A 19,356-nucleotide genomic window follows, 5' to 3' on the forward strand; every position below is an offset into this window, starting at 1 on the left:
ATTCACTGGCTTGGGTTTGATTTATGTTAATACTGTTGTTTGTTTTTCCCTTTGTTTCCCTCATAATGTTAAATGATTAATTATAAAATTTAAATACATTTAAACAATTCAGTTTATATAAATAAAATTAATATATTCAATTTAGTTATGATAACCACCCTTTTATGTCCAATGACTACAGGGCACCACATTAAAGCACAGTGCTAAAATTTTGCCCAAGCCATCAATGAGTATCATCCATACAAATAATACTGGAAATAAGTTATTCCACATATTAGTGATAGCATTTTTTTCCCAGTAGTTCAATAATTTATTTCCTGGTTTACGACACTGTCTTAATGCGTAAGCTGTTGGGTGGTCTAGTATGTCTACATCTTGGCTTAAAATACATCCCAACACAAAATTACTAGCATCACACAAGAAGCATAAATTGTTTGGTTATCCTGAAAAGTGAGAAATGGACTAGGGGGTCAATAAACCTTTCAGTTTTACTTATACAGAGGGATAAAAGTCTCAAGCAAAACAAAAAGAAAATAGCTCATTTACTGAAAAAACCACAACATATTCCATCTCCTTACCACTATATTACAGAATATACTCAGGTGCATTGAAAAGTCATACAGAAGGCAAAAATAATAGCCAATGATAAGTTTACATCAGAGTCAGAAAACAAAAGCAAAGCAATCTGGAAAGCAATAAACCAGGAGGGAAATAGTCAAAAGGAAAATATCACCCTGAACTGTGACAACAAAAGAATTACTGACCCCCAGAAGATTGAAAATCTTGTTAGACATTACTATGAAGAAAATACAAAAAGATCTGATGGTTAATAATAAGAGAGACAGCCCAATCAACCAACAGAACACAGTAAATCAAAGCAAAGCTTTTGACATTTTGGACCACAGAATCCTGCTGGAAAAACACCAAAAGCAAGACATTAGAGGCACCACATTAAAATGGTTCTCCTCATACTTGACAAGTCAGAAACAGAAAGTAGTAAGGACACATGAACTACATGATAGCACTAGAACATATTTTTCTTACGCAGGAATAATCAAAAGTGGAGTCCCTCAAGGATACATTCATGGGCGTCCCCTTTTCCTTCTATACATAAATGACCTAGATATAAGCACAGAATCACAAATAAATACCTTGTTTGCAGGTGACACTAGCATTCTTAATACAGGAAAAACACAAATACAGCTACAAGAAAACATAAATGAAGCTACAGAACAACTAAATGACTGGTTTGGAGGAAATAAACTAATAATAAACACATCCAAAACAACTGTTCTTAACTTCTGTTTAAAAGGAGAAGCCTGCAACACCCCAGAGACAATAAATGCCAATGGTATTATAACATCACTGGTAAAAAAAAATTTAGGCATATAGCTTCAACATGATTTTAAATGGCAGGTACATGTAACAAAAAGCAAATATGGCATTGAAAACAGTATTCTACAGTATGAAATTATATTCTGGGATAGCACATCTTCTAGCTCAGTCATCTTCTTGACCCAAAAAAAGAACTAGAAGAGCAATATACCATGCACATTGACTGACTTCTGCAGGCCCTTCTTTCAGAAGTCTTCAATCATCCCTAACCCATGTCTTTTTATTCTAGAAACTTGTAAATATGTAAGGAGGAATTGTATCAAGATAGATAAAAACTTTAATGTACATGAACATAATACCAGGCAAAAAGATAAACTCCATGTCCAATCAGTAAGGACAACAGCCTTTAAAGCCTCCACTACAAATAGTGCAATAAAAATGTATAATGGTCTGCCACATAAAATAAAAGTTATTTCCTCATTTTCACTAAGGGCATTCTTACTAGACCACTCTGTCTATTCAATGGCAGGATTCTTAAACCATGTGAGTAGAATAGTCTAAAAAGCAAGAATATGCAAAATCAGCTACTGGTGCTAAAGCAAGATGAAATTGAATGAATGTATTGTATGATTAAAATAAATTTTGTTGTTATGTGTAATTTGTGTGTGTGTGTGTGTGTGTGAGAGAGAGAGAGAGAGAGAGAGAGAGAGAGAGAGAGAGAGAGAGAGAGAGAGAGAGAGGGGGGGGGGCACACTTATGTGCAAATAATATACCATGATCTGTAGAGATTTGCTGGATGAATAAATAAATAAATAAACAAAATAAATAAACCATTAGGAGAAACTCTACATTTACCTGGATGTTAGAATGTGACCCCTGCCTACTCCACATACTCTCCAATTCTATATATACATCTACATCATACTGCACAAGCCACCCAATGGTGTGTGGTGGAGGGTACTTTCGGTACCACTATCTGATCCCTACAACTCTGTTCCACTCATGAATAGTGTGTGGGAAAGATGATTGTTGGTAAGCCTCTGTATTGGCTCTAATTTCTTTAATTTTCTCCTTCTGGTCAATACATGAGCTGTATGTGTGGGGGAAGTAATATGTTCTGCGACTCTTCCTAAAAACTGCTGTCCCATAATTTCAATAGCAAATCTCTCTGTGATGCACAATGCCTCTCTTGTAACATTTGCCAGTGGAGTTTGTTTAGCATCTCCATAATGTTCTCTCGCCAGCTAAATGGTACTGTGGCAAAACGTGCCGTTCTTCACTGGATAACTTTATATCTTCTATCACTCCTACATGATAAGGAGCCCAGATAGATGAACTATACTCAAGAATCAGGTGAACAAGTGCCTTATAAGCTGCTTCTTTTGTGGATGAGTTACATTTCCTTAAGATTCTTCTGATGAACCTGAGTCTGGTATCTGGTTTTCCACACTATCTGTTTTAAGTGGTCATTCCAGTTAAGGTCACTCTGAATAGTTACACCTAGATATTTTATGGCAGATGCTGTCTCAAGCTGTTTGTCATCAATAGTGTAGCTGTACAGTAGCAGATTTCTTTTCCTGTGTAAGTGCAATATGTTACATTTATTTATGTTCAGGGCCAGCTGTAGAGCCTGCACCATTCATCAATTCTCTGCAGGTTGTTCTGCAAATTCTTACTATCTTCTTGCATTGCTACCTTGATATAGACAACTGCATCATGTGCAAATAGCCTTAAAGAGCATCCGACACTTTCTGCTAGATAATTTATATATATATAGTAAACAGCAACAGTCCTATCACACTCCCCTGTACTCTAGATATTACCTTTACATCTGTCAATTTTCCTCCATTAAGAGTGATGTCTTGAGTTCTATCTGCAAGAAAGTCTTCAATCCTATTTCAAGTCTGCTTTGATACTCCATAACCTTGTATTTTTTTCCTTAAACGGCAATGCGGGATGGTGTCAGATGCCTTACTGACATGAAGGAACAAGGCATCAACCTGAGTGCCATCATCAACTGCACTGTGGATCTCATGGAGGAGCAGAATGAGATGAGTTTTGCAGGATCTCTGTTTGCAAAATCCATATTGATTTTTATAGAGGAGATGTACGTTTTCCAAAAACATCATAATTCTTGAGCATAAAATATGTTCTATAATTCTACAACAGATTGACATCAATGATATAGGTCTATAATTGTGTGAATCTGTCTAATGGCCTTTCTTAAAAATGGGAACGACATATGCTTTTTTCCCATTGTTAGGTACCTTTCATTGCTCAATTGATCTATGATAAATTACTGCTAGAAGGGGAGGAAGTTCTTTCACATAATCTTTATAGAATCTTATAGGTATCTCATCTGGTCCTGATGTCTCTCCACTACTAAGCGATTGTAGCTTCATTTCAATTCCATTCCATGATCGGTTATCCCTATATCTGACATTTACACATTTGTATGATGATTGAAAGGAGGGACAGTGTTATGATCTCCCATGTTGAAACAACTTCAGAAGGCTGAATTCAGTATTTCAGCCCTTTCTCTGTTATGTTTCATTTCAGTGCCAGTGTGGTCGCTGAGAGAATGAACAGATGATTTTGATCCACTTACTGATTTTTACATACGACCAAAATCTCTTAGGGTTTTTACGCAACGTTTTAATTTCAAAATCATTGAATGCTTCTCTCCTTGCTCTCCTTACACTCATCTTCAATTCATTCAGCTTTTGTTTGTCAGCTAGGTTTTCACTTCTCTTGAATCTGAGATGAAGTGCTCTTTGTTTACGTAGTGCTTTTCTAACATGACTCTTAAACCATGGTCACTCTTTCCCATCCCTTAAAACCTTACTTGCAACATACTTGTCTAGGGCATATTGAATGATAGCTTTGAATTTTTTCCATTTGTTATCTACATCTTCATCCTCATCACCAAATATTTAATGCTGACTGCTGAGATATTCTGAAATTTGTATCCTGTCGCTCTTGCTGAGCAAATATATCTTCCTACCTTTTTTATCATTCCTTGTAGGACCCATCGTCATAGATGCTATCACAGCCTTACAATCACTGATACCTTCCTCTACTTTAACTGATTTGATAAGTTCAGGTCTGTTTGTTGCTAGGAGGTCTAAGACGTTACCCTCATGAGTTGGTTTTCTAACTACCTGCTCAAGGTAATTCTCGAACAAGACATCCAGATCGATGCCACATGAATCTCTGTCTCTGGCACCAGTTTTGATGGCATAACACTCCCAATCTATACCTGACAAGTTGAAGTCATCCCCTATTAAAATGACATGATCAGGAGAATTACTAATGATATTCTTCAGATTCTGTCTGGAGCGCTCTATGACTACAGATCCTGACCAAGGAGGTCTTTAAAAACATTCAATCACCATTTTTGACCATTCTTTGATACTCAGTTTCACCCAGATTGATTCACATTTGGAATTCATGATAACCTCACTAGATTTTATCAGATATTTTACTGCAATAAACACACCACCACCATTGGTGCCTAAACTTCTAACATTTCAATCTGAGCTTAGGATTTCATCATCATTGATGTCTGATTTCAACCAGCTATACGTTCCCAATACTATCTGTGCATTATAACCTTCAGTAAGCGATAGTAATTCTGGGACCTTTCCTTGGATGCTCCTGCAGGTTACAAACATCATATTAATCTTTTCTATCTCTGATCTGTGAGGACCAAGATTCTCTGAGGTCACTGTGGCTGATTTAACAGGCAAATTGTCTTTGATCCCTAGGCAAAGGAAGGGTTCTTTAACCTAAAAAGCTCCATCTGCATGCCACATGTACTCCGATAGCCTAGTATTCACTTCCTACGTGTAGTGCACACCCGACCAATTAAGGGAAACTCTACAATTCTACACCTGATAGCAGAGGTTGAGAAATTTGCATCCAATACCATTGCAGAGTTGTCTGAGCCAGACCTTCCACTCTGCTCCAAACCAGAGGACTGTGATTGACCCTGATACAATGCTACAAATAGACAGCTTAGCTTGCACAATGCTTGTGTTGCTAGTTGCCTAGAACCCAAGCATCAGGCATCATTAGTGCTGACATGTGCCACTACATCCAGCAGTTTGCACCCAGTGCACTCGATAGCTGCCGGCAGGGCCTCCTCGACATCATGGATGAGACCTCCTGGCAAACATACCGAATGCACACTGGAATTCTTTCCTGCCTTGCCTGCTATCTCCCTAAGGGCCTCCATCACCTGCCTAACACTGGAGCTTACAATGACAAGCATACTCACCCTCTGTACTTGTCTAGACTGGGCAGGAAAATCTACCACTAGCACAACAGGTGAGGCATCTCATGCTGGCTCAGAGTTATCATCAACACTGTGTAGCACCTCATACCTGTTGCTGAAATGCAGGGAGTCAGCCATATAGCCTGCTCCCTCTTTTGCCCTCCCCCCAACTGACACGTGAAGCAACCACTGTCTGCCATCCACTCTGGAGTGAGGATGGCCCAGTCAGATGTTGCATATCAGAAGTCACAGCAACATCTGGGTCACAAGGGGATTCCAATGGTACCAAAGGTAATGCAGGTCTCATCACTGGCACCCCGACATCACTCTCAACTTTGAGCATTAGCTAGAAGCTCGTTGATGGTAGCCAACACAGCTTCCAGCTGTTTACAGACAGCAGCCAACTGTCCCTGTGACCACTCACAACAAGCACAGTCCCTAGCGATATCTTACTATCTATAAAATAGATATAAGGTCTCAAATGGTGCTACTGGGTTTGAAATGTATACAAAGTTTATCAAAGGAGAACAAAGTAACACTAAAAATTGCTGTACAGATTTCTCACTGTACTCCCAGACTGCAACAGAAATAAATTTCTCTACTGAAGTTGATGTATTTACAGATATTTATTATTAGAAACCTTGTTTACCTAAAAGTTACTGCATTCAAACTAGAATCCACGGATCTAATCAGTATGCTGTCTACTAGCTCAAAATTAAAACTTAGTCGTGTGATGGAGTTTCTGGCGATGGGAAAATTTACACTAGGAGGCCACCCTACACGAGGATATTCACAAGACATACACAGAAACAAATAGCACAATTAATTTTCTAATTAATTTTCTAACCACTAGTCTAAACAGTGAAATATGCTGTATAGTTCACTTCTTTGCAGAAGCACGTGAAAAAAAGAAAGACTAAATTAATTTACTGTTTATTAGACAGCTGCTGTTACTGCTGGTGGCACTGTGGCGTGTCCTCTCAGCTCGATGGCTCTGCTACAATGTGGCAGATTCAATTGTACTGCTGAGAATCAGCATCTAATAAGAAGTTGCACAATCTTCCTTTCATGTGACTAGTCGAAGAAAAGTCTGTGCTAACTCTTACTGGGAGTATTGCAGAGTGGACATACTGCACCCTACTCCATTAAATCACAAGTTACGACGTCAACCCTATGAACACGTTCCCTGTTTCTGTGATTCTTGTGCATACAATTCCATTTGGAATGTCCAAAACACTTACATGCATGACACTGTTGCTCCGTTCAATTATGTTTCATATGGCCTGCATGGCCACATCTAAAACATTTGATATCTCTATTAAGTCTTATAATTAATTTCCTCAAAACATTTGAGTCTGTTAAATATTACTTTCTTTTCCCGTGGTTTGGTGACAACAACAATTTTGGCTAGTGCTACCACTGTTTCTATTGCTTCATTCAGAGTCTTTGGAAATTCTGTATGAACACTACACAACATTTTTGGCTGTAAACCCAATAAAAATGCATCAAGCACTTTCTGCTCAGATACCTGCAAAATGGCCTTCTTCAAATTACTGACCTCATATGTATAGACATTAATTTTGTGAATCCTGCCTACAAGACATTTTACCAATTCTCCATGTTTCCGGAGAATCCCAGTATGCCACTCATGGTGGTGCCACAAAGTATTTTTCCTCATATAGAGGATGTTTCACAATTCATGTTACACACTTATGGAAGCTGTAAAGGGAACTTACTAGATCAAGTTTTATGTAGGAACCCATGTCCAGAAACATCATCCAATAATGCTACATAAAATAAAAGTCATAAGCACTGGCACCTGTAAATGTATGTATATGCAAGATGATTCTGTGATAATGTTACAACCTTTCCAGAGTGATGGAGAAGCATAAATGTATGAATCTGAGGTAAGGGTCCCTGTACCAAAAATGAATGAGTCACAAGTTATATGTGAAAAAAGTTCTGATACTCCAATAGTGGAATGCATGTATTGCTACTGTTGTTGCTAAGATTGTTGGGTAGGCAACTTTCAGAGGTAATACTACGGACTAAAACAAGGAAAAAAGTCAGGTAAACATGGTGTCTAAAATGCATACCTGAGGAGCTATGAGCAGTTGTTCATTTTCACTACTGTGAAAAACATCTCCTCTGAACAAGTGCTAATAGCTGTTAAGGTATGCATTTTTGAGCCCATGTTTACTGGACAACTTTTTTTTTTGTTTTGGTCCATACTATCACCTCTGAAAATCGCCTATGCTACAATCTTATCAACGACAGTATAAATACATGTATTTCACTGTCAGAGGTACAGTATCAGAAGAGTTTTTGCTTGTAACTTTGAACGCATTCATTTTCGGTACAGGAACCCTTACGTCAAATTGATACTTTTATCCTTCTCCATCACTCTAGAAATTTTGTAGAATCATCTTGCATATACATACATTTACAGGTGCCAGCATGTATAGTTTTGAGACTCTATAGTGTCATTGGATGATGTTTCCACGTAAGGGTTTCTATGTAAAACTAGATCTATTAAGTCCCTCTAAACCTCTTAAAAGGTGTAACATGAATTGTGCAACACTGTGTGTATCTCTTCTAAACTTCCCCTGAAGATATCAAATGACTGTGCTTCTCTTAATTTCTCATGATGCATCACACGTGCGCTAGTGCCTCCTGTTAACTTTAATTTAGCTACACTCAGTAATTGCTTATTATTACAATTTTCCAATGTTGCAGCCACATCCAAATTATCAAGAAACACACAGGGATCTTCCCACAATTTCCTGGAAAATGGAGCTACCAATGAAACAGATTAAGTATGAAGGATAGGCCCACTAGGATGTGGCTATTCCCTCCTTTGTTCTCTTATTGCCTCAACTCTGTCTGACACTGGGGTACTTGATTGATAAGGTATTGAATGACATCCTAAGCAAAAACCTATTGCCCACTTACTACCAGCATAAGAATATAGTATACCACAAATACTATAAAATGAAAAGGAAGAAAACAGGTTAGAGAAGCATTGTACTGGCCAAAGAAAAAAGAAAAAAAGAAAAAAAAAACCTTGTGAAATTGTCTCTTGCCATACTGCTGCATTGAATGCCTCAGCTTCAGAACCATGAAACAGGTTGTTGTCTTCTGGTTGTTGTCAATCTTTATCTTCAGCACTTCTTCTGACACCAGTTAAAATGAGGTAGAGGCAGAAGACACACTTCAGATGTTAATTAAAATGGGATTTTTAGGATGGCTGTATGTGTGGGTGGTTATTCCCTGCTGATGATGGATGTAGCTGCAGCAGGAGATGACAAGTTGTTGATACAAGAATTTCTTTGTTGAAATTTGTTTGCAATCACTGGACTCTGAAGCTGCTAGTGTTGATGGTCAGCAAGGCAAACAAATCATCATGGGGTCTCACAGTACATTCAGACCAGACTTGCTGGTGGAAGCATTGACACACATTTTTCTGTAGCCATTGCTGAGTTGCTGGAGTCTTGTGTTTCCCAGCTGTAGCACGGATAGCTCAACATGCCTGCTTCACAATGAAAACATCAGGATTCAGCTCAACCCAGCAAAATAGGGTGAAAAAGTTTCACATTCGAACCTCAGCAGATGCAGGGTCGGGTGGACCCCCTGCATTGTATATCTGTGGATGTGTCAAGTTTCTGTGCTGCAGCCTTTCCTGGGTGCTCAGTCATGGGGTAGAGGAGGCCTAGAAATGGTAGAGGTGGTAGTATCATCAGGACAGTGTTGACCAACACAAATCACATGTCATATTGCTGCCCAGTTGTTCGGTATTGATCACTGGTAAAGGGGGGATTTAAATTCAGCTGCACCTGGCTGACTTTGCAGAAGTATCTGCATTTGAATGTCATATGGAAATGCTCTGGAACAGAGGCAGTGACTGAAGTGGCTATCAGCATCCAGAAGTCTTTCAAACCAGTGTGGTCTCCTGAGGGCTGGCCCCGGGTGTTGACACAATGAATAGTGTCAAAAGTGACTTGTTGCTGCTGAGGGGTGCTGACAAGGCAGGCTGACAACTGGCAGTGGTCAATGCTCCTTTCCTGATGGTCCATCCCCGGCTCCAAGCATGTCTACAGTTCATTCCACTACATAGCTCTCCATGTTGCTGTATCATGTGCAAACTTCTTCATCTCTGAATAATTACTGCAACCAACATCCATTTAACCCTGCTTGCTGTAACCCTCCTTCTACAATTTATACTCCCCACACTTCCCTCTATCAACAAACGGACCGAGCAAGGTGGTGCAGTGGTTAGCACACTGGACTCACATTCAGGAGGATGATGGTTCAATCCCGCGTCCGGCCATCCTGATTTAGGTTTTCTGTGATTTCCATAAATCGCTCCAGGCAAATGCCAGGATGGTTCCTTTGAAAGGGCACAGCTGACTTCCTTCCCCACCCTTCCCTAATTGATGAGATCAATGACCTCGCAGTTTGGTGTCTTCCCCCAAACAACCCAACAAATGGATGATTCCTTCACATCTCAGGATGTGTTTTGTCAACTGATTCCTTCCGTTAGTCCATTGCCACCATAATTTTTTTCTCCCTGATGTGATTCAGTATCTCCTCAGGAGGTGTACAATGTACCCATGTAATTTTCAGCAGTCTCCTACTGCACCACATTTGAAAACCTCCTATTCTCTTCTAGTCTGAACTGCTTATCATCCATGTTTCACTTCTGTACAAGGCTATGCTCCAGATTAATATCTCAAGAAAATACTTCCTAATTTTTAAATTAATGTTATATGTTAACAAAATTTCTCTTTTCAGAAGTTCTTTTCTTGATTTTGCCAGCCTGCAAGTTATATCTTTTCTACTTTGATTTTTATCAGTTATTTTGTTGCCCAAGTAGCCAAACTCATCCACAGATTTTAGCATCTCACTTACAATTCTAATTCCTTCAAAATCGCCTGTTTCAGTTGACTACATCCTATTGCTCTTTTTTGCTTTATTGGTGTTCATCTTATTACCTGTCATCAAGTCACTATTCATTCTGTTCAGCTGTTCTATCAAGTCCTTCACCATCTCTGACGGAATTGTGTTGTCACCAGGACACTTCAAAGCTTTTATTTTTCTCCCAAAATTTAATTCCCTTTCCAAATTTGCTCTTGGTTTCCTTCACTGCTTGGTTATTTACCAGATTGCATCAAAAGTCTGACAGATAGCCAACCAGCATTTAGAACAAATTAAAAGAATTTCTGAATGGGTACTCAATGGGTGAAATTTTAGATACGAAGTAGTAATTGCAAAAAAAGAAAAAAAGTAAGAATTTAATTATATTGTGTAAAGAAGCCTTATGTTAAACTGAAATGTTCCATATCATTATGAAATGTCATATCCATGATCTATGGGACAAGTATTACTGTAATGTATAAAAGTAATGTCCTGTCTTATTCCCTTCTTAACCCCTGCTTGCCTTTCATGTCCTTCAACTGTTATAATTGCAGCCTGGTTTCTGTACAAGCTGCAAATAATGTTTTAGTTCCAGTAATTGGCATTCTATAGCACAGTATTCCATGGATGAATTGCCTGATACACATTGACATGCCACAAACAATATTTGACATTCTTTTTAGAATAACATTTAACAAGATGAAATGCTCTCTCAGAGTGTAGGATTAAAAATCAAGCAAAACTACCTTGTGAAAATGGTTAACAAGGCATATTTAATTAAAACAAACAGAGCTAATGTTGTTATGATTAAGTACTCTACCTGTAGATAAAGTCATTTTCTTTTGAATATGACTGAACTGATGTTCTTCCTTCAATTGTGGAAGTCATAAATGCATTTAAATTTGATGAAGATTCTGTTTCCAGTTTGTGGAAATTTGGAAGCGCCATCCTTGAAATAAAATGTAAAAAATATTCATTACAATTTTTAGTCTCATTCATTTGTTGAAAATTACTCATGTTGCAAAACAGGATTCACACTTAGTAGACACTAGACTAAGATCCACCTAAACATAATATTACATCAGTTTGCTTCTCTGTTTATTTTACATTATTCATCTTTAAAATACACTAGTAAAGCAAAAAAATTCTTCGTAATTGTATACTCACAGATATATCCTATAACCAAAAAATCCAAAGACACAAGCTACGAAAAAGGGTAGCAGAATCCATGTAAATACATATGCCAATAATGTAAGAATACCAAGAAGCAACACAATGTTTCCAGTAATACTGATGAGAGACTCTGGCACCCATGTGTCAACTGCAATAAAATAAAACAGCATTATTTTACAATTTAAAATATAAGCTACTGGGTATGTATGGTGTCTGATACTTTTTGCTGTCTCAGAGCCCTTACAAGGACCTATGACTGAGTAACTTTGGTATTAGTAAAAAGTTTAATTTAAAATGGGATGTTATGTTATGTTATGTTAACTGGGGACCGAGAAATGATGGAGAGGCTCCATCCCCGCCACAGTCGCAGTGGTCCGCAACCCCATGAGACTACCGCAGTCCACTTCATCCCTCTGCCGCTCCACATTGAACCCAGGGTTATTTTGTGGTTCGGCCCGCGGTGGACCCCTCCAGGGAATGTCTCACACCAGACGAGTGTAACCCCTATGTTTGCGTGGTAGAGTAACGGTGGTGAAAGCATATGTGGAGAACTTGTTTGTGCAGCAATTGCCGACATAGTGTACCTGGGGTGGAATAAGGGGAACCAGCCTGCATTCACCAAGGCAGATGGAAAACTACCTAAAAACCATACACAGACTGGCCGGCTCACCGGACCTCGACACTAATCCCTGGGCGGTTTCGTGCCGGGGACTGGCGCTCCTACCCACCCGGAAAGCCGTGCGCTAGACCTCACGGCCTACCAGGTGGGCTAAAATGGGATAGTGAGAAAACTAGAATTTGTACTGCAATTGGCAGTAGATGTACTAATATAACCAACATATGTAGTGTACAAATATTAAGTATGATGCACATGCTTTAGAAGTTAAATTAATAATGAACATATGATGCTGAAAGTATTAGTAGACCTGATCTGTGTTTGTCTAATTGATACCATTGCCATTATGAGTGCTAAATAGAATATGTTGCTGTAAACATAAGAAATATAAGCTATCAGATAACATATCAGAGTTATAATTCACCCAATACTGAGTAACACTAAATAATGCTATCGAAACACTCATGACATTGATGTAAATAATTTGGCCACTGCCTAAACAATATTAATATATGTACGTTACTGAATACAGAAATGTTCTGTTTACTGGTATGCAAATTCTATTTGTGTACAATCTGCCAATACACTTCTGTAAGTTATAATGTAATTCTGATGTTACATACCAGTACATTTTTGTAACTTATATGTGCATATTAGTCACTCAGTAATGACCACAGGGTTCCAATGTCATCTAGTCAAGCTAGACTATTAAATACAGTCTAATTAAGGAAGAATGACATCACTTCATAAACAGGAAATAAGAGTGTTATAAGATCTCTGAAAATTAGTAAAAACTATATTATTGGTGTTCATTCACTTTAGATAATTTCAATCCGTAACAGTAACCATGAATAATGAAAAGTTTGCCAGTTTGCAGTAATTATTGATCTGCAGACAAACTAACAATTAGGTTTAGAAATCTGATAGAGATAATATAACTTTAATCAAAATCTGATGTGGTTATAGAAGTTCTAGAAGTAATTTAAAAAGTGTAAACAACCCAACATTATTCTGAATGAGTCTACACAATATACCATTACTTAACTCTAAAATTTTCATGAAGCATTTGCAACATAGGACTGAAAATGCAAATCATAGATAGAACTTACCCAGATAATTTAGAGGCCAAGAAACTCTAGGAAAGTAATGAGAGGGGTAGGATGAAGTATTTTCTGTAAACAGTCAATATATTTAACTAAGTTAACTGTCAGCTTCCACCTTGCTAAGGTTTTTAGTTCACAGTGCACATCAAGTTTTCTCCTTGTATTGAGGCTATGAAACATATCCTTTTATTCTTAAGAATAAAACATGCCAATGAGTATATACATTGGGATATAGTTGTCAGTATTTCAAATTCCCTGAATAGTTTTTAATATAAATATGTTTGATAAACCTTACCTAAGGGGTGTATGGCACTAAATGTCTGACATGAAAGGGTCTAGGCCAGATGAGGGAGCATTATAGTCTGGGAAATGTTTTAGTGGAATTCCCTGGGTGATCTCATAATTTAGGAAGGCACAATAGGTAAACACATTTCTTGAGGATCATAGCCTCTCCTTCATGCAGTTTGTTTATCCTTGGCATGATAGCATCTACCAGCTAATACACTGTGTCCTAATGCAATGGGTCACACAGCTTGTAGTGTACATGCAAGGTCTGAAGAGCACCGGATGAGTTTACTGTACTGCCCTGACCAACAAATTCCACAGATCTGAACACAATCAAGAATCTTTGGACCACCTCAGCTGGGCTGTTTGTACCATGGATCCTCATCTGGAGAAACCTAGCACAGCTGGCCACAGCACTGGAGTCACCATGGCTCCATATCCCTGTCAATACTTTATAGAATGTCTTTATTCTCTTTCTGCGTGCCTCACAGTCATCTGCACTGCAAAAGGTGGTTATTCAGGCTTCGACAGATGGTGATATTAATGTGACTGGACAAGTATAATAATAAATTTTTAGAACTAATTACATATGTTTCTAACTTAGCAAGGTGAGAAAATTCTACATGTCCTTATATCACTGATGATGTCAGTATTATTTTTTTTTCCTTTTCTTACCACTTTTTGTTAATAATACACATTGTCTACAATAGTTATACAAAATATATAATTTCTCATTCAAGCAGGAATTCATAAAACTTTAATATTCACTGTGTAATTTTTGTTACTGATGGCAACACTATGGTTAGAAATATTCATGATTTCCTACATGACAAACCATGAGGTTGAAACTTTTGATGAACTTAAAGTTGTTTGTTAATATATTTATACAGTTCATGTGAAAGCCCTCATTCTCAGGTCATTAATATACAACATGAACAACAAGTGACCCAGCTCACTTCTCCCCAAGATAACTTGCTGTGACCTTATTACCAAAAAATCTTCAACTCAGTCACAAATTTCACTTGGTACCCTCTATGATCATATTTCTGATAATAATCTCAGGTGTGGTACTGAACCAAATGTTTTATGGAAATAAAGAAATGCAGTAGCTACCTGATTGCCTTAATTCATGACTTTCATTTTGTCATTTGAGAAAATGGCAAGTTGGACTTCGCATGATCAGTGTTTTTGAAGTATAAGCTGATTGGCTTCTGTCCTGTCTGTTTGAAGTACTTCATTATATTTGAGATCAGAATATGTTCTAAGATTCTACAACAAATAGATGTCAAGGACATCTGACAGCAGTCTTGTGCAATACTTGGGTTATCCTTCCTGTAGTTAGGTGAGACCTGTGCTTCTTTCCAAATACTGGGCACAGATTTTTATACAAGGGATCTATGGTAGATTACAGATAAGAGAGGGGCTAACTTAGTTGCAATTTGGGTACAGGATCTGATAGCGATTCCCTTTAGCTCTGGGGTTTTATACTTACTGACATGCTCCGCAACCATGAGAATCATCTCATTTTTGGGTCTATGGAATGAAAACTGAATCTGTTCTAATCTAATCTAATGTAACAATTTCAGCTGTGTCCCAGTGCCATTGACACTAATATTTCTTTCACTCATCTTTCCAATGGTACAGGAATTAAATTGGGGCAATACTCCTGTGTTTTCCTTTGTAAAGGAACATTTGAAAACAAAATTAAGCATTTATACTTTAGTATTGCTACTTTCTATTTTCTATTTCAGTTCCTCTCTCATTCATGAATGACTGGATATTAACTTCAGTGCCTTTAGATATGACCAGATTTTCTTTGAGTTTTGTGAAAGACGTTTTGACCTATTCTGCTATGATAGTCACTGAAGGCTTCACACATTGCGCTCTTGACAGCCAAATGCATTTCATTCAGTATATATCTGTCAATAGCCTTATGCTTTCTTTTATATTTTTTTTGCTTCTTTACAGAGGTTGTATACCATCATGAATTGTTCTACTGGTTACATATCTATCCAGTGCATGGTAAACTATTCTGTTAAATTTGAGCCACAGTTTCTCTACAAGCTCCCATCGTGAGCAAAAAGTTTGAAGTTACTAGCGGAGATATAACAGTACGGGTTCTCTGTGTAGTTCATCGGACATATAGATCTTACTACTTGTTTGAGTTGCCCTTTGTACTTTGATATTCATTTTTACTGTAACTGTCTCATAGTCACTGATATCAGTTTTGATGTGGACATCCTCTCAAAGACCCCTCCATGAACCATGGACCTTGCCGTTGGTGGGGAGGCTTGCGTGCCTCAGCGATACAGATGGCCGTACCGTAGGTGCAACCACAACGGAGGGGTATCTGTTGAGAGGCCAGACAAACGTGTGGTTCCTGAAGAGGGGCAGCAGCCTTTTCAGTAGTTGCAGGGGCAACAGTCTGGATGATTGACTGATCTGGCCTTGCAACATTAACCAAAACGACCTTGCTGTGCTGGTACTGCGAACGGCTGAAAGCAAGGGGAAACTACAGCCGTAATTTTTCCCGAGGACATGCAGCTTTACTGTATGATTAAATGATGATGGCATCCTCTTGGGTAAAATATTCCGGAGGTAAAATAGTCCCCCATTCGGATCTCCGGGCGGGGACTACTCAGGAGGATGTCGTTATCAGGAGAAAGAAAACTGGCGTTCTACGGATCGGAGCGTGGAATGTCAGATCCCTTAATCGGGCAGGTAGGTTAGAAAATTTAAAAAGGGAAATGGATAGGTTAAAGTTAGATATAGTGGGAATTAGTGAAGTTCGGTGGCAGGAGGAACAAGACTTCTGGTCAGGTGACTACAGGGTTATAAACACAAAATCAAATAGGGGTAATGCAGGAGTAGGTTTAATAATGAATAGGAAAATAGGAATGCGGGTAAGCTACTACAAACAGCATAGTGAACGCATTATTGTGGCCAAGATAGATACGAAGCCCACACCTACTACAGTAGTACAAGTTTATATGCCAACTAGCTCTGCAGATGATGAAGAAATTGAAGAAATGTACGATGAAATAAAAGAAATTATTCAGATAGTGAAGGGAGACGAAAATTTAATAGTAATGGGTGACTGGAATTCGAGTGTAGGAAAAGGGAGAGAAGGAAACATAGTAGGTGAATATGGATTGGGGCTAAGAAATGAAAGAGGAAGCCGCCTAATAGAATTTTGCACAGAGCACAACTTAATCATAGCTAACACTTGGTTTAAGAATCATGAAAGAAGGTTGTATACGTGGAAGAACCCTGGAGATACTAAAAGGTATCAGATAGATTATATAATGGTAAGACAGAGATTTAGGAACCAGGTTTTAAGTTGTAAGACATTTCCAGGGGCAGATGTGGACTCTGACCACAATCTATTGGTTATGACCTGTAGATTAAAACTGAAGAAACTGCAAAAATGTGGGAAATTAAGGAGATGGGACCTGGATAAACTGAAAGAACCAGAGGTTGTACAGAGTTTCAGAGAGAGCATAAGGGAACAATTGACAGGAATAGGGGAAAGAAATACAGTAGAAGAAGAATGGGTAGCTCTGAGGGATGTAGTAGTGAAGGCAGCAGAGGATAAAGTAGGTACAAAGACGAGGGCTGCTAGAAATCCTTGGGTAACAGAAGAAATATTGAATTTAATTGATGAAAGGAGAAAATATAAAAATGCAGTAAATGAAGCAGGCAAAAAGGAATACAAACGTCTCAAAAATGAGATCGACAGGAAGTGCAAAATGGCTAAACAGGGATGGCTAGAGGACAAATGTAAGGATGTAGAAGCTTATCTCACGAGGGGTAAGATAGATACTGCCTACAGGAAAATTAAAGAGACCTTTGGAGAGAAGAGAACCACGTGTATGAATATCAAGAGCTCAGATGGCAGCCCAGTTCTAAGCAAAGAAGGGAAGGCAGAAAGGTGGAAGGAGTATATAGAAGGTTTATACAAGGGTGATGTACTTGAGGACAATATTATGGAAATAGAAGAGGATGTAGATGAAGACGAAATGGGAGATACGATACTGCGTGAAGAGTTTGACAGAGCACTGAAAGACCTGAGTCGAAACAAGGCCCCCGGAGTAGACAACATTCCATTAGAACTACTGACGGCCTTTGGAGAGCCAGTCATGACAAAACTCTACCAGCTGGTGAGCAAGATGTATGAGACAGGCGAAATACCCTCAGACTTCAAGAAGAATATAATAATTCCAATCCCAAAGAAAGCAGGTGCTGACAGATGTGAAAATTACCGAACTATCAGTTTAATAAGCCACGGCTGCAAAATACTAACGCGAATTCTTTACAGACGAATGGAAAAACTGGTAGATGCAGACCTCGGGGAGGATCAGTTTGGATTCCGTCGAAATGTTGGAACACGTGAGGCAATACTGACCTTACGACTTATCTTAGAAGAAAGATTAAGAAAAGGCAAACCTACGTTTCTAGCATTTGTAGACTTAGAGAAAGCTTTTGACAATGTTGACTGGAATACTCTTTTTCAAATTCTAAAGGTGGCAGGGGTAAAATACAGGGAGCGAAAGGCTATTTATAGTTTGTACAGAAACCAGATGGCAGTAATAAGAGTCGAGGGGCATGAAAGGGAAGCAGTGGTTGGGAAAGGAGTGAGACAGGGTTGTAGCCTCTCCCCGATGTTATTCAATTGTATATTGAGCAAGCAGTAAAGGAAACAAAAGAAAAATTTGGAGTAGGTATTAAAATTCATGGAGACGAAGTAAAAACTTTGAGGTTCGCCGATGACATTGTAATTCTGTCAGAGACGGCAAAGGACTTGGAAGAGCAGTTGAACAGAATGGACAGTGTCTTGAAAGGAGGATATAAGATGAACATTAACAAAAGCAAAACGAGGATAATGGAATGTAGTCAAATTAAATCGGGTGATGCTGAGGGAATTAGATTAGGAAATGAGACACTTAAAGTAGTAAAGGAGTTTTGCTATTTAGGAAGTAAAATAACTGATGATGGTCGAAGTAGAGAGGATATAAAATGTAGACTGGCAATGGCAAGGAAAGCATTTCTGAAGAAGAGAAATTTGTTAACATCGAGTATAGATTTATGTATCAGGAAGTCGTTTCTGAAAGTATTTGTTTGGAGTGTAGCCATGTATGGAAGTGAAACATGGACGATAACTAGTTTGGACAAGAAGAGAATAGAAGCTTTCGAAATGTGGTGCTACAGAAGAATACTGAAGATAAGGTGGATAGATCACGTAACTAATGAGGAGGTATTGAATAGGATTGGGGAGAAGAGACGTTTGTGGCACAACTTGACTAGAAGAAGGGATCGGTTGGTAGGACATGTTTTGAGGCATCAAGGGATCACAAATTTAGCATTGGAGGGCAGTGTGGAGGGTAAAAATCGTAGAAGGAGACCGAGAGATCAGTACACTAAGCAGATTCAGAAGGATGTAGGTTGCAGTAGGTACTGGGAGATGAAGAAGCTTGCACAGGATAGAGTAGCATGGAGAGCTGCATCAAACCAGTCTCAGGACTGAAGACAACAACAACAACATCCTCAAAGAGGTCAGGGCTCTCTGTTACCATAGATCTAATATACCTCCATCATGAATGGGGTTAAAAATTATCTGTTGAAGGTAGTTGGCAGAGAAGGCATTTAGCAACTTT

The 19,356-nt window shown here is 38.5% G+C and overlaps 1 protein-coding gene across 2 annotated transcripts in view; it reads right to left on the bottom strand.

Annotated features, from left to right (window-relative positions):
• Nucleotides 1-19,356, bottom strand: part of LOC126334641 (ATP-binding cassette sub-family C member 12-like) — a 498,524-nt gene that overhangs the window by 106,557 nt on the left and 372,611 nt on the right. For both annotated transcript variants that reach the window (XM_049997082.1, XM_049997083.1), the window contains exons 22-23: nucleotides 11,693-11,846; nucleotides 11,346-11,474 (exon numbers count right to left, since the gene is read on the bottom strand). In XM_049997082.1, the coding sequence (XP_049853039.1) occupies nucleotides 11,346-11,474; nucleotides 11,693-11,846 (283 nt within the window). The remainder of the gene's footprint in view (nucleotides 1-11,345; nucleotides 11,475-11,692; nucleotides 11,847-19,356) is intronic.

The sequence above is a fragment of the Schistocerca gregaria genome, chromosome 2, assembly GCF_023897955.1.
Source record: "Schistocerca gregaria isolate iqSchGreg1 chromosome 2, iqSchGreg1.2, whole genome shotgun sequence".
Taxonomy (NCBI): domain Eukaryota; kingdom Metazoa; phylum Arthropoda; class Insecta; order Orthoptera; family Acrididae; genus Schistocerca; species Schistocerca gregaria.